The 17,700-nt window shown below is 40.1% G+C and overlaps 1 protein-coding gene across 4 annotated transcripts; it reads right to left on the bottom strand.

Moving 5' to 3' along the window:
• Nucleotides 1-1,437: 1,437 nt before the first annotated feature.
• Nucleotides 1,438-15,969, bottom strand: LOC115726801 (ABC transporter C family member 12-like). 4 transcript variants are annotated; one of them, XM_048285085.1, is made up of 26 exons: nt 15,327-15,969; nt 14,500-14,684; nt 13,969-14,008; nt 13,612-13,768; nt 13,102-13,216; nt 12,935-13,015; nt 12,776-12,800; nt 12,068-12,124; nt 11,390-11,455; nt 11,019-11,093; nt 10,799-10,906; nt 10,487-10,621; nt 9,830-9,936; nt 9,647-9,740; nt 8,924-9,091; nt 8,077-8,217; nt 7,284-7,484; nt 7,091-7,189; nt 6,854-7,006; nt 5,982-6,373; nt 5,267-5,447; nt 4,674-4,925; nt 3,331-4,087; nt 2,596-2,717; nt 1,921-2,166; nt 1,438-1,695 (listed from the first exon to the last, which is right to left on the bottom strand). In XM_048285085.1, the coding sequence occupies exons 1-26, from the start codon at nt 15,657-15,659 to the stop codon at nt 1,570-1,572; spliced, it is 4,416 nt and encodes a 1,471-aa protein (XP_048141042.1). In that variant the 5' UTR covers nt 15,660-15,969; the 3' UTR covers nt 1,438-1,569. The 4 variants fall into 4 exon arrangements, with proteins under 4 accessions (XP_048141042.1, XP_030512711.1, XP_048141043.1 ...); XM_030656851.2 differs by having other exon boundaries at nt 4,602-4,925; nt 15,327-15,968; XM_048285086.1 differs by lacking the exon at nt 4,674-4,925.
• Between the last annotated feature and the right edge of the window lie 1,731 nt (nt 15,970-17,700).

Below are 17,700 nucleotides of genomic sequence, written 5' to 3'. Positions count from 1 at the left end.
AATTAACAGCTGAATTCTTTTTTTTTTTTATCAGCAGATGCGAACAAAAATTGAATTGGATAAGAAACTGGAATCTTGATGCAAGGTATCATAAGAAACTTAAAGATAGAAAATGTTGACTTATTACATGCTTCGGAAACAACATGGACCTGCTTTTGCGCAGCTGGGCTAAAAATAATAATAATAAGTTAAGGAGAATGAAGAATAGAAATGGTTAGTTTAGTGACGTTCATGGGGAAGTGGGTGATATTGTTAGTTTTGAGTTTCCTTTATTTGATATGTTAAATGCTTAGGCTTAGTGATAGAAATGTTGTCACATCAGTTTTTTTTCATTTTTGGGTTAGAGAGACAATTTCCATTGCACGTGAAATAGAGGTACCTAACTTCTAGATAGAGATATAAATGTAACAAAATAAGCAAATCTGAAAGATAATTTAACTCGGTACGATCCGCAGAGACCGACTCATTCATGTCATAGCACTAGAGCACAACGGGCGGCCTCATCAACATCCGCGAGGAGCACACGCCGAGAGTTCTCTGTCCGATAGCTATGGTTTTGCCAAAAGGCAGTGTGCGCCTAGGTACGATGTACCCAGCGCCATCGCCGTATAGAAAACTTTTTGTAAATCTATTTCTAGATCAGAAAAAAAAAAAGAGCACCCAAATCAAAGTCAGTTCAACATGTCGGATCTTTTGTCCAAATAATCTAAGGTATTTTTCTTTTTTCCTCTTGTTATTTCTGGACATTAGATGTCGCTTATTGAGTTTTAATAAAAATCTACTTCTGAAAAGGAATATATAACCAAAAACTAATGTAGCATACTTTTCTTTTTCTCTACAGTTATTTTGAAGATATTCATTGTTATTTGAATTCAGTTGCGCGCACAACCTCCTTGTATTTCATGTATTGTCACCGATTTCTTTTTAATTTTTCTTTTTGGCTAAGTGCATGGATGAAGCTTTTACTTAAACAAACTACCTAAAACACATGGAAGTTACAACATAACGTGTACCTTAAGTAATCAAATTCTAGGGTCGATCTAGGCTGCAAGGATGATCAGGTCTAGCTCGGTGATACCCTTGCCACAACTCGGCCACATGGTTTCGAATCAGGAGGATTCATCCTCTATTCGCACTACATTGTAATGAAATTCAAGCCGTACAAAGAAGCTATGTAAGACTCACGAGAAGATTCGCGCGTTATACGTTGAATTATGTGAAAAATACATGACAAGTTGCGACAGAACTCTAATTTAGATAACTTCCATTTAGTGAGGTTACCTAAGCCTCGATCCTGGATTCCCATAGTTCAATGAATAGTGTGAATTCCCAACTTCCCTGGTACTAAAACTGATGAGCAAATATTCAGAAGGGTGTTATAACTGCATCTTTCGTTGTCTTAAGGATGTTGTCGCCATCGTTGTCATCGTTGTCGATATTTGAAATTTGAAGGGCGTGGTTGGAAGTGAGGCTGACTGCTGGAGCAAAATCGCCAGCGACAACCCAGTAGCAAGAGGCCGAACGTCATCCCTTGCTGTCTGAATATTTCGTTTCCAGCCATAACTTGGTTCATTTCCTTTGGAGGACTAAGCTGCGTAGATACTGCGCATTGGCAGAACCGGTGCTTTGAATCATCTTAGAGAATGCGCTCGCTTCATTTGACAGCAGATTCTCTGGAGTATCATGTTCTGCTACCTGAAGTGAAAGTTGAAAGCATCCCAATTAGTACGTAAGTAAGAAAGTAGAAACACAATGACATCGAAATGTTTGACTTGCCATTCTTCAAAAGTTTTAAGCCCCGTAATTATTGTATTTCAGAGAAAAGTGTGGTTTTCGCCTTTCCGTATTAATGATGAGAAGCTGGGAATATGCAATTCTTGCAAGAACTGATGTATGATGAATAGCAATGACAGAACATACATGGCCAGAATCGAGCACAAGGATTTGGTCAGTGTCAATGATGGTGTTAAGTCTGTGAGCAATGATGAGCATGGTGCAGTAGTTGAATTCTTCACGGATGGCTTTCTGGATGAGAGAATCGGTGCTAACATCGACGGCCGCAGTTGCTTCATCGAGAACAAGAATCTTTGATCTTCTTAGTAATGCTCGAGCAAGGCATAGCAGTTGCCTCTGTCCGACACTGAAGTTCTCTCCTCCCTCGGAAACCTTGACAGGACGCAACCAATATCAATATCAGTGAAGATTTTTAGCATATCCTTTCTTAACTAACAAGAAAGAACTGATGGATGCATTCTGAAGCCAGTAGAACAATGAAGAGCATTACATCGGCCTGTTGCATATAGGCAAGTCCAAACATATATAGAAATCGACTAGCAACTTCAATTAAGACAAAACATCTAACATATCTGGAAAATGTTATGCAACGGATGCCTTGTATACATTCGACTCGATGTCTCTCGTTTCTCTACCAAAGGGCATTAGCCTAGTCATTGTCATTGTCACCATCTCAACACATGCATGCTTTAGACAACCTCTAACAATCCTTGTCCTTCACAGTACAATTTTCATAACATCAATATTTTCCCTTTTAACATTGTAGGTGACTACCGATAAGTAACTTCATTGCAAGCTTACCTCAGTATCCAGGCCATAAGATTTCCTCTTGATAACATCCTCCAAATGTGCTCTCTCTAGAGCCTCCCAGAGATTAGCATCGTTATGCTCGTTGAAAGGGTCGAGATTGAATCTCACAGTTCCTACACAGGATTGAGAACAGATAAGCCATTCCAAATGATATTTAGTCTCCACAAACAATGGAGTCACAAGGTTCATTTTGGTCTATTGTGGAAGCTCCTCAATTCGCAGTAATGGAGTTCAGTGCATGCAGTTATGACTCGTATGGTATCCTTTTTCACATGAAATATCGAACAGGTCATGAAAAGAAAGTTGGCCGATTTTTATCTAGAATGTTACTTGTAATCAAACCAAAGTAGAAGAACGGTAAAATAAGACATTTGAACAGACTAGGACTGGTCAGCAGAATGTTCACGTCCAAAGAAATTTACTGCCTAAGAGTTGTCGGGTAAAGAATTGGATTGCAAGAATAGTAATTAGCTCTTGTGAACATGATTGGTCCAAGGAGTAAAGAGTTCTGGACCTCCAATATCAGACATAATAAGTGAGAGAAAACTCTCAGATGTGAAATGGTTAGAGGACACAGCCATATCAACCAGCGAGCAGACTGACAAGCATGAACTTGTTAGCAGAATCTCCTACAGATTATCAGAGAACTTGAAGGAAACGGGGAGGGAAGAGCAAAGCGATTTTAACAAACAAGTCAATGTGATAAGAGCATTTCACAATGCCTACCCGAGAAAAGAACCGGTGATTGTGGTATGATGCTAAGGACTTTCCGCAAATCTTCCAGTCCTATTTTAGAAGTGTTGCACCCATCGATCAAAATTCTTCCTCTTTCCAGCTCAACGATTCGGAACAAAGCATTTATCATGCTAGATTTTCCAGCACCGGTTCTTCCAACTATTCCCAGTTTCTCACAAGGTGCTGCCGAGAAGGACAATCCATGCAAGACGGGAGGAAGTTCAGGTCTGTAACGAAGGACCACATCTTCAAATTTGATTGATCCTGATGAAGGCCAGCCAGGAGGGGGCTGGTTGCTCTCTACTATAGCTGGAGCCTCGGAAGGCAATTCTATGTACACACCCACACGCTCTACAGCATTTAGACTATTCTCAGCATTGCTCGCTTGTCTCAGAACACCGCCCAAAAGGCTTGTTATACTCAAAGTGTAGCTAAGAAGGAGACCTACAGTTGAAGCAAACCCTGCTCTGTTTTCTGCCTTTCCGGTCTGCATAACTGCAAATGTCGCAGTCAACCAGATCATTATGCCTCCTAGAGTCTCCAACCTTATGTTGAGCCAAATGTTGGCACTGATATTGACAAGGGTGAATCTGATATTATTGTCCATGGCCTGGGCGTTAATGGTGGCCAACCTATCATATGCTTTATATGCACGTATCGTTGACAAGCCGTTCAATGCTTCTCCGAATTGCGCATAAACTGGAGATCTGGTGATTGAATCTAAGCGTTTCACTTCACGAGATATAGTCTGTTAACAACCGCAAAGAAAACAATTAGAAAGACAATTATTTCCAGACTTCCAGAGGACTTAGCTATATGGTAAGAGGACAAAACATGCGTTAGGAAAAGAAGTGTAGTTCTATCGAGAAATTGAAAGGATTTTCTGTTAGCCTTGACAATTAAGGCCCCTTCTACCACAAAAAAATGACAAAAAGATGGCTAAAAGAAATTTTTATTACTGAACTGTTGGTGATTATTCACTGTTTCAAATGAATGAAGGAAATAAAGTGTTGCTTTCTCCTATAGAAGGATTATGGAAATTTTGATTCAGAATTTCCACTATGGAACATCTAAATGGAGTTGCATAATGTCACAAGCGTTACAAAAAATGCAAACACAACGTGAAACTGTCAGTTAATGTAGAAGAAGAAAATTGCCAACCCCGCCTAGTGGGACAAGGGTTGGCAATTGTTGCTGTAAGTAGCAGAGAACATATTGGTATGCATGCAAAAGCATTATGGCACGACCAAAACTGCACTGACCTGGTAATACAGATAGGCGGCATAAAACAAGATCAAGAGCGGCATTATCGCCCAAAGAGAGATTGTGCTCACAATTCCAATAAGCACTAAAGTTGAAAGTAGCTGGCAGACTTGGCCCATAAACAGATCTACGAATCGCGCGACATTGCGATCTATGTCGCCTAGATCCTTGGCAAACCTGTTGATTATTCTACCCATTGGGTTGGTGTGAAAGAAGAGCATTGGAGCCCTTAATATAGACTGGAGCATAGAATCATGCAATCTTTTCGCCGCATGAAGACTCGAAATAATCAACCAATAAGCATTAGCCAGCATCACGGTCACCTGACTCACAGAAAAAGCGGAGTTGTCACAGACATTGCTAAAAAGACCTTCCCTTCAGTTGACATATACCCTCATCCACCAAAGATTAAAGTACAGAAATCTATAAATATAGTAAAGTTAACAAATAGTCTGTTTCATGGTATGATAACTGAGATGCTATCTGAAAATACAATACTGATTCTGCACCATAAGCAAGAAGTTTTAAGCCAAACTCAAGCACTAAGAGGAAATGTGGCACTTCAAAAAGAAACAAAAAGAAATTATAGAAGCGCAAGCTACTGCACGAAAGAAAGTAACATTGGAGAAACTGAACAGGAGATCTATCTACGGCATTGACGTACTTGACCAAAGGAAAGGACTGCGTAGATCAATATGTAGAATCCTGGTCTGTAGTTCTCTGAAGTGATTTGATCTGTCCAGAAACTCAACCATGTGCTACTTGAAATTCGAAGGACTTCAGTTAAAATATAGAAAATAAAGAGTACTGCCACCACCCACAGGCCTCCCAGTGCCCCTTTGTACCTAAAAATGTATTACGTGAAAAAGGAACTAAGATCATATTCATTTCACAGACAAGTAGCATTGTCGCTATGTAATTCTATGTGGTTCAGATTTATGAGTCATGACAGAAAGAGGGAGAAGACCATTTTACAAAACAAAACAGAGTGTTCGGGTTTACAATTAAGGAGATGGCGAATGCAGGGACATTAGGTGTTTATAAGCCTTTAGTGATATGGAGGATACCTAAGCATCGCAGAAAAAGCCACCTATAGACTTTTGAGTGATGTCAAGTGAAGCTGAGAAAGAAATGTTGCACAAACTTACACTACATCGATATTGCCTCCATACTGTCTTAGGTGTTACATGGACTTTCTTGAACTTAGAGTTCAAGATATCACATGCATGTTTGATGTCATTTAATTGGCTTATTTGAACCCTAGTTCCACTGTAGAGTTCAAGAAAGTCTTTAGGTCATCCATAAATAAGCCTCTTTTGGTGTAATATGGCTATGCGACAAGCGTTAGAGATGAAGTTTCATATCATGCATTTCAGTACCTCATCAGGACTTTCCAACTCACAACGCCAGTTTCCCGTTCCTCTTGCTTAATAAGTACCAACTTCCCTCCTTTACCTTTCTTCCCATGGCCTCGATCTTTAGGCAATTCATTAACAGTGCTGTTAGCGGCTGGTTTGGATATTTTCTCCTCTACATTTTTGTTCTCCCCCTCCTCGTCCTCTTCTATTTCTTCCTCCATTTTTCCTGCATTCTCCATGAGTTTCTGGAAAAGTACCTTGCTTCTAGAGAGCTCCTCAAAAGTCCCCTCCTCTTTGACCATTCCTTCATGAACTAAAATGATTCGATCCACTTGAGGAAGAAAATGAAGCTGGTTCGTGACAAGAACCCGGGTCTTCCCTCTCAGCTCTTCCTTGATACAGCTATTGAACACCTGTACTTGACTGCGGATTAGTATAAGATAATACAGAAATTGGCCTCATTTCTGAAAATTCAGGCAGAGATTCTACTGAATGGAACATCTACAAATCTGAAACTAAAGTTCACTTCAGACATGGAGAGCAGTGGAGCAAAAGGCTCGGACACCCCAAGTTACTAAAAATATAAAAGTAGTAGGTGAAACAAACACAACAATAGAAATACCCAATTTTAAGTTAAGAAGTCCCAAATCAGAAAATGCTTAAGAGTATCGAAAGTAGCAGATGTTGCTTCGATTATCCCCGGATTGATTGCAGTAAGTCATCTTAAGGGCAGGACTATGATCAAAATTCTTGTCCTTGCTTAACCGAAGCATTTGAGCATACTTTGCGCAAAAATCTTTCCGAGTATACAGGTAATTGTTGAAGCTGTATAACATCAATTGCCACATCTGTGGTAATCTGAAGTGACAGACATTGTCTCATGAATTTCATACCTGTCGACCAACATGAGCATCTAGCGCACTTAAAGGGTCATCAAATATGTAAACATCTGAATTCGAGTAAACAGCCCTGGCCATGGAAACCCTCTGCTTTTGGCCTCCACTTATATTCACCCCTCTTTCACCAATCTCTGTAAGATCGTGACCCTGAGGAATAAATGAAACAGAGAGTTAATGGATCATATCCTGTGTTAATAAGAGATTCTTGCAAGGCACTGAGTTCCACTTAACTGGAAGCAAATCAAGATCATGCTCCAATTGAGTAACACTGACTGCCTTCAAATATCTTTCCGCATCAAATTCGGACCCAAATAATATGTTGTCACGGACCTGATATCACACACTGGGGATTAGGACATGAGATGAATTGATGATACGGCGGCCAACATCAACAGAAAAATAAAACCAGCACTGTGCAACTTACAGTTGCATTGAAAATCCACGACACTTGAGGAACATAAGCAACGGTTCCCTGTATAGAAACACATCCGTTGGAGACAGGAGGGAGTTCCCCGAGCATTGCGGATATGAGGGATGTCTTTCCTTGTCCAGTACCACCAACAATAGCAACTAAGCTACCCACTGGTATTTCCAGGTTGACGTCAGAAAGGGTGGGTTTTTCTGCCTGGAGTTAGCTGAAAGTTTAGCCTCCACTTGAAAAAAAATGTTGCAACAAAAAGACCGGGAACCACCATAAATGACCATTTATTTATGCTGAATCATCGAATATCAGTTAGAATGACACAGCTACGTTAACTAGAACCTTCAAATTGGCGGCAAATTGGCGGCAAAAGAGACGCATTCTCCCGGAGAAATTATGTTCTCCTTGGAGTTTCGAGTTCAGTTATTTTCCTTAGACATTTAGCAAGAGTAAATTTACCCCAAAAAATTACAATTCGAAAATTAGCACAAGCTTCCTTGCAAGATGGTCACCTTTATAGAAGTTGTGAGAACACTACTCACTTAACAAAATGCTTAAGTTGTTCAATGAAGGTGTGGTTTAAATTTCGATTATGGCATCAGCCAACTTCGGGGTTCATAAATTTATATTTATGTGCCCCGATCGTTCAAACATATCAGTGATTATTACTGTTTATAAACGCATTTTGATGGTGTTACAACCCTTAAAACTTAAACATTCTAAAATCAACAGTTTATTCACATTGAAAAAAGTTAGGTAAGTGATTTTTGACAAAATGAAGCATATATTTATTCACCTTTGAGTTCCATGAGAAGTGCCCATCCTTAATTGAAATAGCTGGCTCTCCTGGCTCAATCGGTGAATTTGGAACCAGTATTCTCTCTTCAGTTAAAAATAATTCCTCCAAACGTTGCAGGGAAACATTCGCACTAACAACCTGGGACAGAAAATAAAGATTGGAAACTAAAAGATGACGAAGAAATGTTTGCAAGCACTGTCATAATAAAATTGCTGGATCTAAGATGGGCACTATGCGTCATTTTTTAGAAAGCAAAAGTGAAAAACTGTAACAAGCACAAAACAGAAACTCTGATTCCCACTTTCCAAATATTGTAAAAGCCATTTAATGAAAAGATAATCTGTTACAGATTAGTTATCACAACATCTTTAGCCTTCAATTCAATTATCACATTGATGTAACAGGTTTAACCTTCAACTAATTAAATGTCTATCGGTTATTCTATTTCAACAACTAGACAATTTAGTTCAGGTTAAAGGAAAATGTAATATATGAGAAATGCTTGTCAAAATTTTCTTACTCTGTATTGTCCAACTCAAAGAGTCAACCCCATCGGTATGATGATTTACTACAGTTCACCTTTGATATTCTATTATTATTTTTCTTGCAGTTTGATATGGTCAATTATTTTCTTCTTCGCTTAAGCAATATGAGTAAATGCTTAAACTGAACAAGGGTATCATGCCAACATATCTGAGGTACACAATTAGGAGCAAAAACAAAATGATAGATCCTCTATCCACATAATAACCACACATGTTGAAGTTGACGAAGGGGACATCGGTGGACCATTCTATTTGAGTGAAAGAGACACAGCAATGAGGGTAGGATGAAGTGAAAGAACCTGAGACATCAAGCTAGGGAGCATGTTCAAAGGAAACCGTAGCACCACAAAAAGAGAAAGTGATGTAAACGCCCTTGCCGGTGTCAAATCCCCACCAAGCAAAGTGAATGTCCCAAATGAGACAACGGTTACGATGACGGGAATGCTGTTCAGTAGAAAGCTGTTGAACTGCCACCAAAATTGAACTCTTAGACAAATAGAACACCATCTAGAATTATGGAAGGAGAAAATGTCATGTCCTATAGCTCTCATGCACGCCTGACAAAAAGGGTTTAAATTCATTCAGCTATTGCTACTTAAGAAACAAATGAAGACTATTTTCATTGCACTCTAATAAGTCTGCTCATTCGAAAACAGCTAGTATAAGTCTATGACTACTTAGCTTACATGCAACGGTGAAAGGAGTCCAAGACCAGATGGATAATTTTACAAGGCAAACCAATCACCTTTCTCGATGTTACACTACCTTATTCTCATGATGTATGATTCATTGCACACGAGCACCTATGAAAGTATTTTAGCTGCTGTCAGTCTGCTTGGTTTCTTTAACTGTGCATGCGCGCGTATGGGTATGTGGATGCGCTTGTGTACATGCGTACACATAGATTTTATACCGACATAGACATGAAACTGGGGAAAGCAAGAATTTTCCAACTGTCAATACAGATGATATTTCCACAATCCAAAGGCATACAATTATCTTAATTTTGAAGTAATCCATACCGCAGATACTAGTTGCGCCTTACGGAACCATAAAAGCTCATCACTTCGTACTTCATGAACTCTATATTGGAAGCTCTTTTCCCAAGCATAACATCTGCAAGAATTTTTTGGGTGAATTCAATTCATTATAAAATGAACACAGCCATAGAACGTAGGCCATGGCTTCTCGCCTATTCAACATACTTCACAGTCTCCATTGCTCCAAAAATTTCATTCATAAGGCTGACTCTCTTGTCAGTCCGCTGCAGCCCTTCCTTGGTCAGCTTTTGCATTTTGCTGATTATGATTGTCTAATTCACCATAATAAGGATTAGAACTTGAAAACAATAGATTGTCAGATAATGGATCAATCATCATGATATAAACTATAATCGATGAGTTGAGAGTGACAATGCGGCACCAAACCTCGTTTAGTTAACCACTTGTAGCATAATATAGAGATTGTGATAGTTAACGAGCAATAAGCAGAGGCGGCAGAGATCATTAATTTTAACTCATGGAACTCTTTACTTGTTAGACCATTTTTCTTCGGTCAGAATGGCAATAAGAAATAATTGCCTTCATATCTTAAGCAACCGTATTAGGCTTTCCTATAGCATGCATTTTAGCACAAAGGGCCATGCCAACATGATATTGCCGTATGAGCATACTACTGATACAACCATTGCTATGTTGAAGTTTCAAAAGATAAACAACCTCTAATTAGTACCTAGATCAGAATGCCCCTTAAAATTTAAAATCGAAGAGACCTTGGCCCCCCAAGTCAGCAAAAATACATGGACAAGTAGGTATTACTATAGAGAGGATAACTTTTGAGGGAAAGAGAGAGCACAAGGTTACTTGCAAGGGGATCATGAGGACAAGCATGAGAGATCCAAGCAGTGAAGCAACGCCTAATTGCTGGTACAGAAGAACCATGGCAACAACAATACGAAACGGAGCTGACCATAAGTTGTGAAGTTGTCGGCATGTTTGCTGAACAATATCAGGTGTCATGTCAGATGTTGTTCATAGAATTTGCTTTTGCAAAATCAGAAGAGTGGGGCATATGTACTAACCACGATGTCAACATGGACTTAACTAAATCACATTGCAGCAGTAAGAGAACTATGGTAACAATGTCATAGACATGTCTCAGGTGAGAAATCTCACCTCAAGTGCGTTAGCATCTGTTGTTATCAAGTTTGTTATCTTTCCAGATTGGAACTTCTGGCGACCCTCATGCGTGAGTCTCAAGGATTTGCAGAAAATGACCGCCACCTACCAATTGGTTGAATAAGCTTAATAGTTGCTCTACTATGACAAACGATGGAGAACAACCTAGATGAGCATCTGATACTGAGGATCTGTACAAATCTGCTTGAGGTTTTACCAAAGTTGACCTCAGCCTAAATCCAGTCCGAAATGAATTCTGAAAGTACTGGGCTTCACAAAGCACACCGAACAACTGAACAGAGTCCAATCAGAAGTTAATAACATATCCAAAACAGTAATTCTCACATATCTTATTGAAGAAAGGGTACAATCATGGAATAAGAACCACAAGCCAGAGGCACCGACGATTACAAGTAACACAGACAATATTGGCATATGCAATAATCTCATTTACCATTTACAAAGGTGATAATGATATTTACTCCACGTAGTGCACTACAAAAATTTAACAGTGTGCAAAATTAGAAGGATAGGACTGTTTCCTAACATAAATTGCACACTCGACACAAAACAAAGAAAGGCTCATACCACACCGACGAGAATAAAAAGGGCATAGATGTAACCAATCCATGCATGGTCCCCTCTTTGCATTGACTGCATGTTGCAAAGAAAGACACATTAGAAAAAAATAAGTTCCTGGAAAAGTAACCTGTACCTAACATAATCCACCAAGGTGTTGAATGAAAATGAAAAAGTAAAAGGTCAGTCCATGAGCAGAATATTCTTCACCACGGAAGGCATGGCAATTGAGACTTCAAGATAATATACCCATAGAACAGAACCAATGAGATTCTTATTGAGCTGATCATAGTTCCTATAGTCACTACGCCATTGCTGTTCATTTGTTGTCCTATGTAAATCAGAGCAACTTCTCTGTCACAACAAGGAGCACACTGGAATAATTACCGCAGAATGACATTTGACCCTAAGATAAGCGCATGTTAACTCTGTTTCTGCCAGGGTCTGCCCTCCCTGTGAACAACTAACAAGTTTTCCATCCAAAGATGGTCTATTGAACAATATTCTAGTCATTTCAAGAGGAAGGTTCCATGGAAACAATTCCGTAATGAAGCACTCGTTCCTAGAAGATAAAAATTCACAATTCTAGGATTTCATCGAAATCTTAAAAGCAGAGTCCATCATTGATTATAAAATTGATGCCTAGGCATTCATCTGTGAGAGAGAGAGAGAGTTGGAACAGCTTACCTGAAGGAGGTAGTTCAGCAATATGGGCCCTGCAAACTCAGAAAGATCGCTCCCGATCTGTAGTGATTCATGTAAGAAAGGGTTACTAAGCTTCCAATGAGCGTTGAATACGAAGTCAGCAGTATGCTCTTGAAGGACGATTATTATAGTGATTGCTCAAGCTTAATCACGAGACGAAGCCTCAGAGACTGTCCTTTAGAGACTGCTTTTCTTATATCAGATTCGCGAGCTTCTAAGGTTCTGCTCAAGCGAAGTTTTTATATAACGGGGCATGCATAGCATATGGCCATCATTAACCTATTAGGAAAGGAGATGGACATTTGATTGAGCAACCATTCACCATAACTAAGTGTTGGAATATATAAATATTAAACCACGCCTTCTTCTATCAGCTTAAACTTTTAGAGCAGTTGGCTATGGTTCCATAAAATCTTCACATGGTATCAGAGCAGGAGGTCCCAAGTTCAAATCTTTCCAAGCCCCTATTTGCATCCCCAATGAATATTTCCACGCTTAGTACTAGGCAAAAAGATCAGACTAAGCGCGAGGGGGAGTGTTGGAATATATAAATATTAAACCACGCCTTCTTCTATCAGCTTAAGCTTTTAGAGTAGTTAGCTGTGGTCCCATAAAATCTTCACACTAAGGAATCTGAACAATTTGGAATGAGTCTGGCGATCAATTACATCATGAAGGCAAGTATGATACCTTAAAGAAGCCTCCCAACCAAAACCTGAAGCAACGCAGACAAGTAAACATTCAAACAATGAGGACGCTTACGAGTAATGCTGCACAGATGTCAGTGCACTGTCAAATCGAAAATGGAATGAACAATGGGAGATGAGATGCAATTCAACCGATACATACCTTCCCCCAAGGCTGCTGTTCAAAGCTCTTAAAAGCCACGGGTTGGGCCTTTGAGACTCTTTGGCCCAGCATTTCTGGAATCTGGAAAATAAGATAAGATTGCAATGCTTTAGGAATGTATCTGTGTTCACAAAAAAATTTTGGTAAGAGAAGTGACTGACGCGAACCTTTTAATCAGCATCTCAGTCTGATCCCAATAGTCTAACTTCCAAACATCCTTTTCGGTAATTGGTCTTTTGTAGCCTTGCTGCATAAGTGGAGTCACCCACCCAAAGGATATCCCTTTAAGAGAGAGAGAGAGTATTATTAAGGATGCAGCAATAAGCAGCTAATTAACAGAACGCCAACCAAAGTCCAACATTCCATTTCGCTAGACCCTCAAAGAAGTGTGTCATCTCACTTTTATTTTCAGGCTTGCTTCAGGGAGGAGGAGATGTGTGTAAACAGGGAACCAATGAATGCCACCATCAGAAACCAAGCAAAAAACAACCAAATTTGACTCATTAAGCAGACAGAATCTGAAAATGTCAATTTACAGGCTTATTATCAGTGCTTATTGGAGAATGACAAGCAGTGCTTTGGCATGTCAATGCATAAAGACTAGCTGAACTGGTCTGGTCATATGAAAAACAAGCCGAACTGTTGGATAAGACAAATGAAGTTCAATTATTACTCACTGGAAAATATGTTGACATGCCTTTCAGGACAAACTTGCTCCTCTCCTGGAAGAGCCTCGTATTCAACACTATCAAGAGGCTCAGTGTGGATCATAGTATACCCCGGATACGGGTCCAGATTGGGAACATAGACAAAAAGAAGAATCCCAAATATAACCTATAAAAAAAATAGGATGAAGAAGAAGAAGATTTAGTTGGGATTCTTTAGATCAAGGTGGCCCATGACACAAAGAAATCTCACTAATTGACGATCAAAGGGATTAATTGATGAATCCCAGCAGGAGCTGATTGTTCAAAAGGCTAGGAAACCTATAAACAGATGAGTCAAGAGTAACGGTAAATTCAAAGAGGCGTAACCTGGCAAAAAACCGTGCTGATGTACAGATAAAGTGCAGACCTGCACAATAAATATAGATGGATATTGGGTCCTCCCTGGAACACACTGAACATGGATCTTAAATTTTTCAACAATGAGATGAATTGAAACAGAATAACCTGCTTCGAAAAGGTTTTTTAATTCCCCAAGCTCAGATATCCAATTCAAGTATTTGATAGGGTAAAGCAACTAACCCTACAAGTGGCTATTAAACATGACATATTGCAAATATGTATCTGTGATGATTTAGCGATGACATAATTTTCAGCAATGCAATGTCGCCACCAAGGAGGGAAAATGCGCACTCTAAAGCATCTTGAGAGTAGAAAAGTCAATTATGTCAACTATTTTCCATCAATCTGCATAGTTTGAGAGAGAGAGAGAGAGAGCATCTAATAACATTACCATTTTTCTCTACTTGCATTCAAGTGAATGAATAGGAGAATATAAGAGGTAGATATTCTGAAGCATGAACAGTTATGTTAAATGTCTGCTGAACAATAGAAACGAACCTATGATGTTGATAGTGGTCTCTCATTGAGAGAATGAGATTTAGCATCACAGCTTCCCCCACCAGAACATAAATGAGTCCAAACCTCACATACCACTTGAACTCCCGGATGTAAGCGTGCATTTCTAGGAAAATCGTAACTAGCATGGAGCACCAAGCAAGAGACTCTATGGTTAACGAAACGATCTGCCAAACAAAAAAGGTGTTACTAAAATGCAAATTAGACTCTCAGTTTGCCAGCCAGTGTGAAACAGCATTATTTGAGAATGTTACAGACTGGTGCCCTGAAAACTTATCAGACATTAGTCGCCAAACGGCATTGAAATTCAGGGTATGGCAGCAGTAGAAACAGACTTGCAGTATTGAAAAGTCAACTGTAACCCATAGCTGATTTGCTTACTCTGAGGGTTAAACTTGGAACCTACGGAAGTTGAAAAGCTCACACGTACAAAGAAGGATGTTTTCCATTAAGTTCATTGCTTTTATCATGAAGTTCAACATTACACAGAATAAGCAATGAGGAATGCTGTAGTCCCACGAGGATCTACTGGTGCCAAGCTTCTTCTAAGAGAAACCAGTTGAAAAAGAATATACAAAAGGAGAATCAATGTGCTAGTGAATACTTTGGTATTATGCTTTCTTATATGTTAAGGTTGAGCAACTAGCCATTAAATGCAAGTTTGTTAATAGCACTACATATGGGACTGTCGATGTGCGTGATTGCACATTAAACAAAATAACCAGCTAATCAAGATTGTTCACCAACCAAAGAAATATTACGTGAATGTTGGAGAATCAAATAGGTCCTTGATACCGTAAAATTCTTACCTCATATGGAAGACGGCTTGTCTGACCATCCAAATTGAAAATCGAGATGCCCATCACCAACCTCAGCAGAGGCTCGGCAGCGCAGTAAAAAGAAAGCAATCCCAACATATAATTGTAGCATCTCGACCTCAGAAGGTATCTCTGGACTTTCAAGGTCCTCTTGATCAACCAAATTCGGTAGCAGCAGAGACCCAAAAGAACCAAATGGGATATGGAAATGACCAAGGAATCAACAGCGCAAGGTGTGTACGCACCAAAAGCACTGTCCGTGGTCCTTGCCCAAATCCCAATCGCCACCGGCCCGCAATACCAATCCAACACCTCAAAACCCATCTTTTAGATGATCAAGTAAGGCATCCGCTCTTAGTTCATCAAGGGTCCATCACAACTTCTTCAGCTTTGAAACTTTTTTCACTGAGAGATCTCATTAAGGAAAATTTCCCTGAATCAATGCACATGTTCAGAAACAACCATCATGAATACTGCAGGGAGTTTGTGATTGAAAGAAGTTAAGCAAGAAAACCCACCATGGTGAAATCACAAGAAGTCACTGCGTTTATGTAGATCGAAAACGGAAAGCAAGCAAAGTCACAGTCCATTGCTCTTTGTTCCAAACTAAAACGCCAGTTAAATTTCCTCAACTTGACATGACCCAAAAGAAATTAGAACTCCCATTCATTATACAGTGTCAAGCAATCGCCCCAGACAAATTTAGAAACTGGAAATAGCATATGACTCCACAAACACACAGGGGGGAGAGAGAGAGAGAGAGAGAGAGAGAACCTGCAACACTCTAGAGCTGCTTCTCGATGAAATGGCTCGTGAATTTGAAAATATAGGGAGTGCTTATAGTGGGACAACAAGAGTCAGTGAATGAAATAGACCGTTAAGGCAGGTGAATGATCAACAAGAAAAAGGGAAATAAAAAACAAAGGAAAAAGACTGAAAGAATGGTCAAATGGGACATTTCAAGTTTGTGGCAGTTTCTGTGGAAATAAAGTAAAGGAGGACCAAGAAGACGAGGACAAATTTGGCGCGGTGCATGCGTCACCGCTTACGTAGGCAGCCGTCTCACCCGAGCTGAAGGAGGGGAGGACGTGATGGAGAAATCTTTGCAAGAGTTCTAAACGACATGAGAAATTGAGAATAAGATTCTAGATATAACACATCCAAAGGGGTTCGCAGGCTTGGAGCTCCGGGAGTGCTTTTGAAATAGAAATTCGTCTAGTTATACAACTTCATTTTTGTACGTCTGGAGATTTTTTTTTTTTTTTTTTGCTTCAAAAGTATGTTTTGGAGCCACTTCAAGAAGTAAAAGAAATTTACTTTTTTTCAGAAGTAGAAAAATCAACTTCAAGTCAGTTGATTTTTAGAGCAGAGCTGTTACTATGTGCACGCTTGGTTAGCCACTTAGATGGGAGATTTCCTATTTGGTTGTATTTCGCAATCCAATCCGCTACTTGATTGAGCTCTCGGGAGCAATAGTTAATTGAGATAATTTGTAGCGGGGCCTGCAGCACCGTACATTCCTAAAAAATGCTTAGGAGGGCCTGGTTGTCACGGTAACTTTCACTTTCAAAACTGAACTGGAGTTAAACTTAAGTACATTTCCTGTCTCTGCCAAACACCACAAGCGCTCCTTAAGAGCAAGGGTTTCGACTCCCATGGCAGAAGCAGCTGGGATGGTCTTCACAAAACCTGAAACAATCATCCCCATTCACTTCATTATGGCACGGTCAATGTAACGGAGATAAGAGGAGCTTCTGCGATTGCATACCGCCCATTGATTTTTTTTTGTCATTGGTCACCTCTCGTAAGTGAGCAAGTTCATTGCCTGTGCAGAAGCTCTTGAATGCAAATTTCGTGGGTGGAGGAGCTTCGTGATGCGGCCGGAATCAAGAGGCAGACTCGTGAGGGTGGTCGATGTGGTTGCGGTGCTCGAAGACAAGCCCAATTGGAGTCCGAATCTCTTCGGACCCATAGGGGTAGGGCGTAATGTTCTACAACCTGGAGGACGGTCGCCGGTGGGCCGTCGACCAAGAACTACACGCTTGACCGACTGAGCCCGGGGTGGTCCGAATAGGATTTTGCCTCCTTGGTACCGCTGGGTATAGAAAAAAAAGGTCATAGCCAAAGAAAAGGCCCGGCAGATCCTCTAAAAAGAAAAAATGCCATCCGAAATAATATTCATCGTGAGATCTAACTTTTCAATGCCAAGCGCCTATTTCTTGGTCAACAGCCCACCGGCAGTCGTCCTCCAGGTTCTAGAACATTACCCCTGCCTAGACATGGCCATATGGAACCGTGGGCCGAGAACCGGCGGTTCCGTGGAATCGGCCACGTCTACCCCTGCCCCTATGAATCTGAAGAGATT

Source organism: Rhodamnia argentea, chromosome 9, assembly GCF_020921035.1.
Source record: "Rhodamnia argentea isolate NSW1041297 chromosome 9, ASM2092103v1, whole genome shotgun sequence".
Classification (NCBI taxonomy): Eukaryota; Viridiplantae; Streptophyta; class Magnoliopsida; order Myrtales; family Myrtaceae; genus Rhodamnia; species Rhodamnia argentea.
The sequence above is the reverse complement of the archived record's forward strand: the minus strand, read 5'-3'. Positions and strand labels throughout refer to the sequence as shown.

Excerpts from the sequence above, each read along its gene's own strand:
- LOC115726801 (XM_030656851.2), bottom strand. The coding sequence starts at position 15,659 with ATGGGTTTTGAGGTGTTGGATTGGTATTGCGGGCCGGTGGCGATTGGG. Across the intron at positions 7,485-8,076 it reads ACTTCTCATGGAACTCAAAG|GCAGAAAAACCCACCCTTTC; the intron begins GTGAATAAATAT and ends AGCTAACTCCAG. Across the intron at positions 6,374-6,853 it reads ATGCTCATGTTGGTCGACAG|GTGTTCAATAGCTGTATCAA; the intron begins GTATGAAATTCA and ends AGTCAAGTACAG.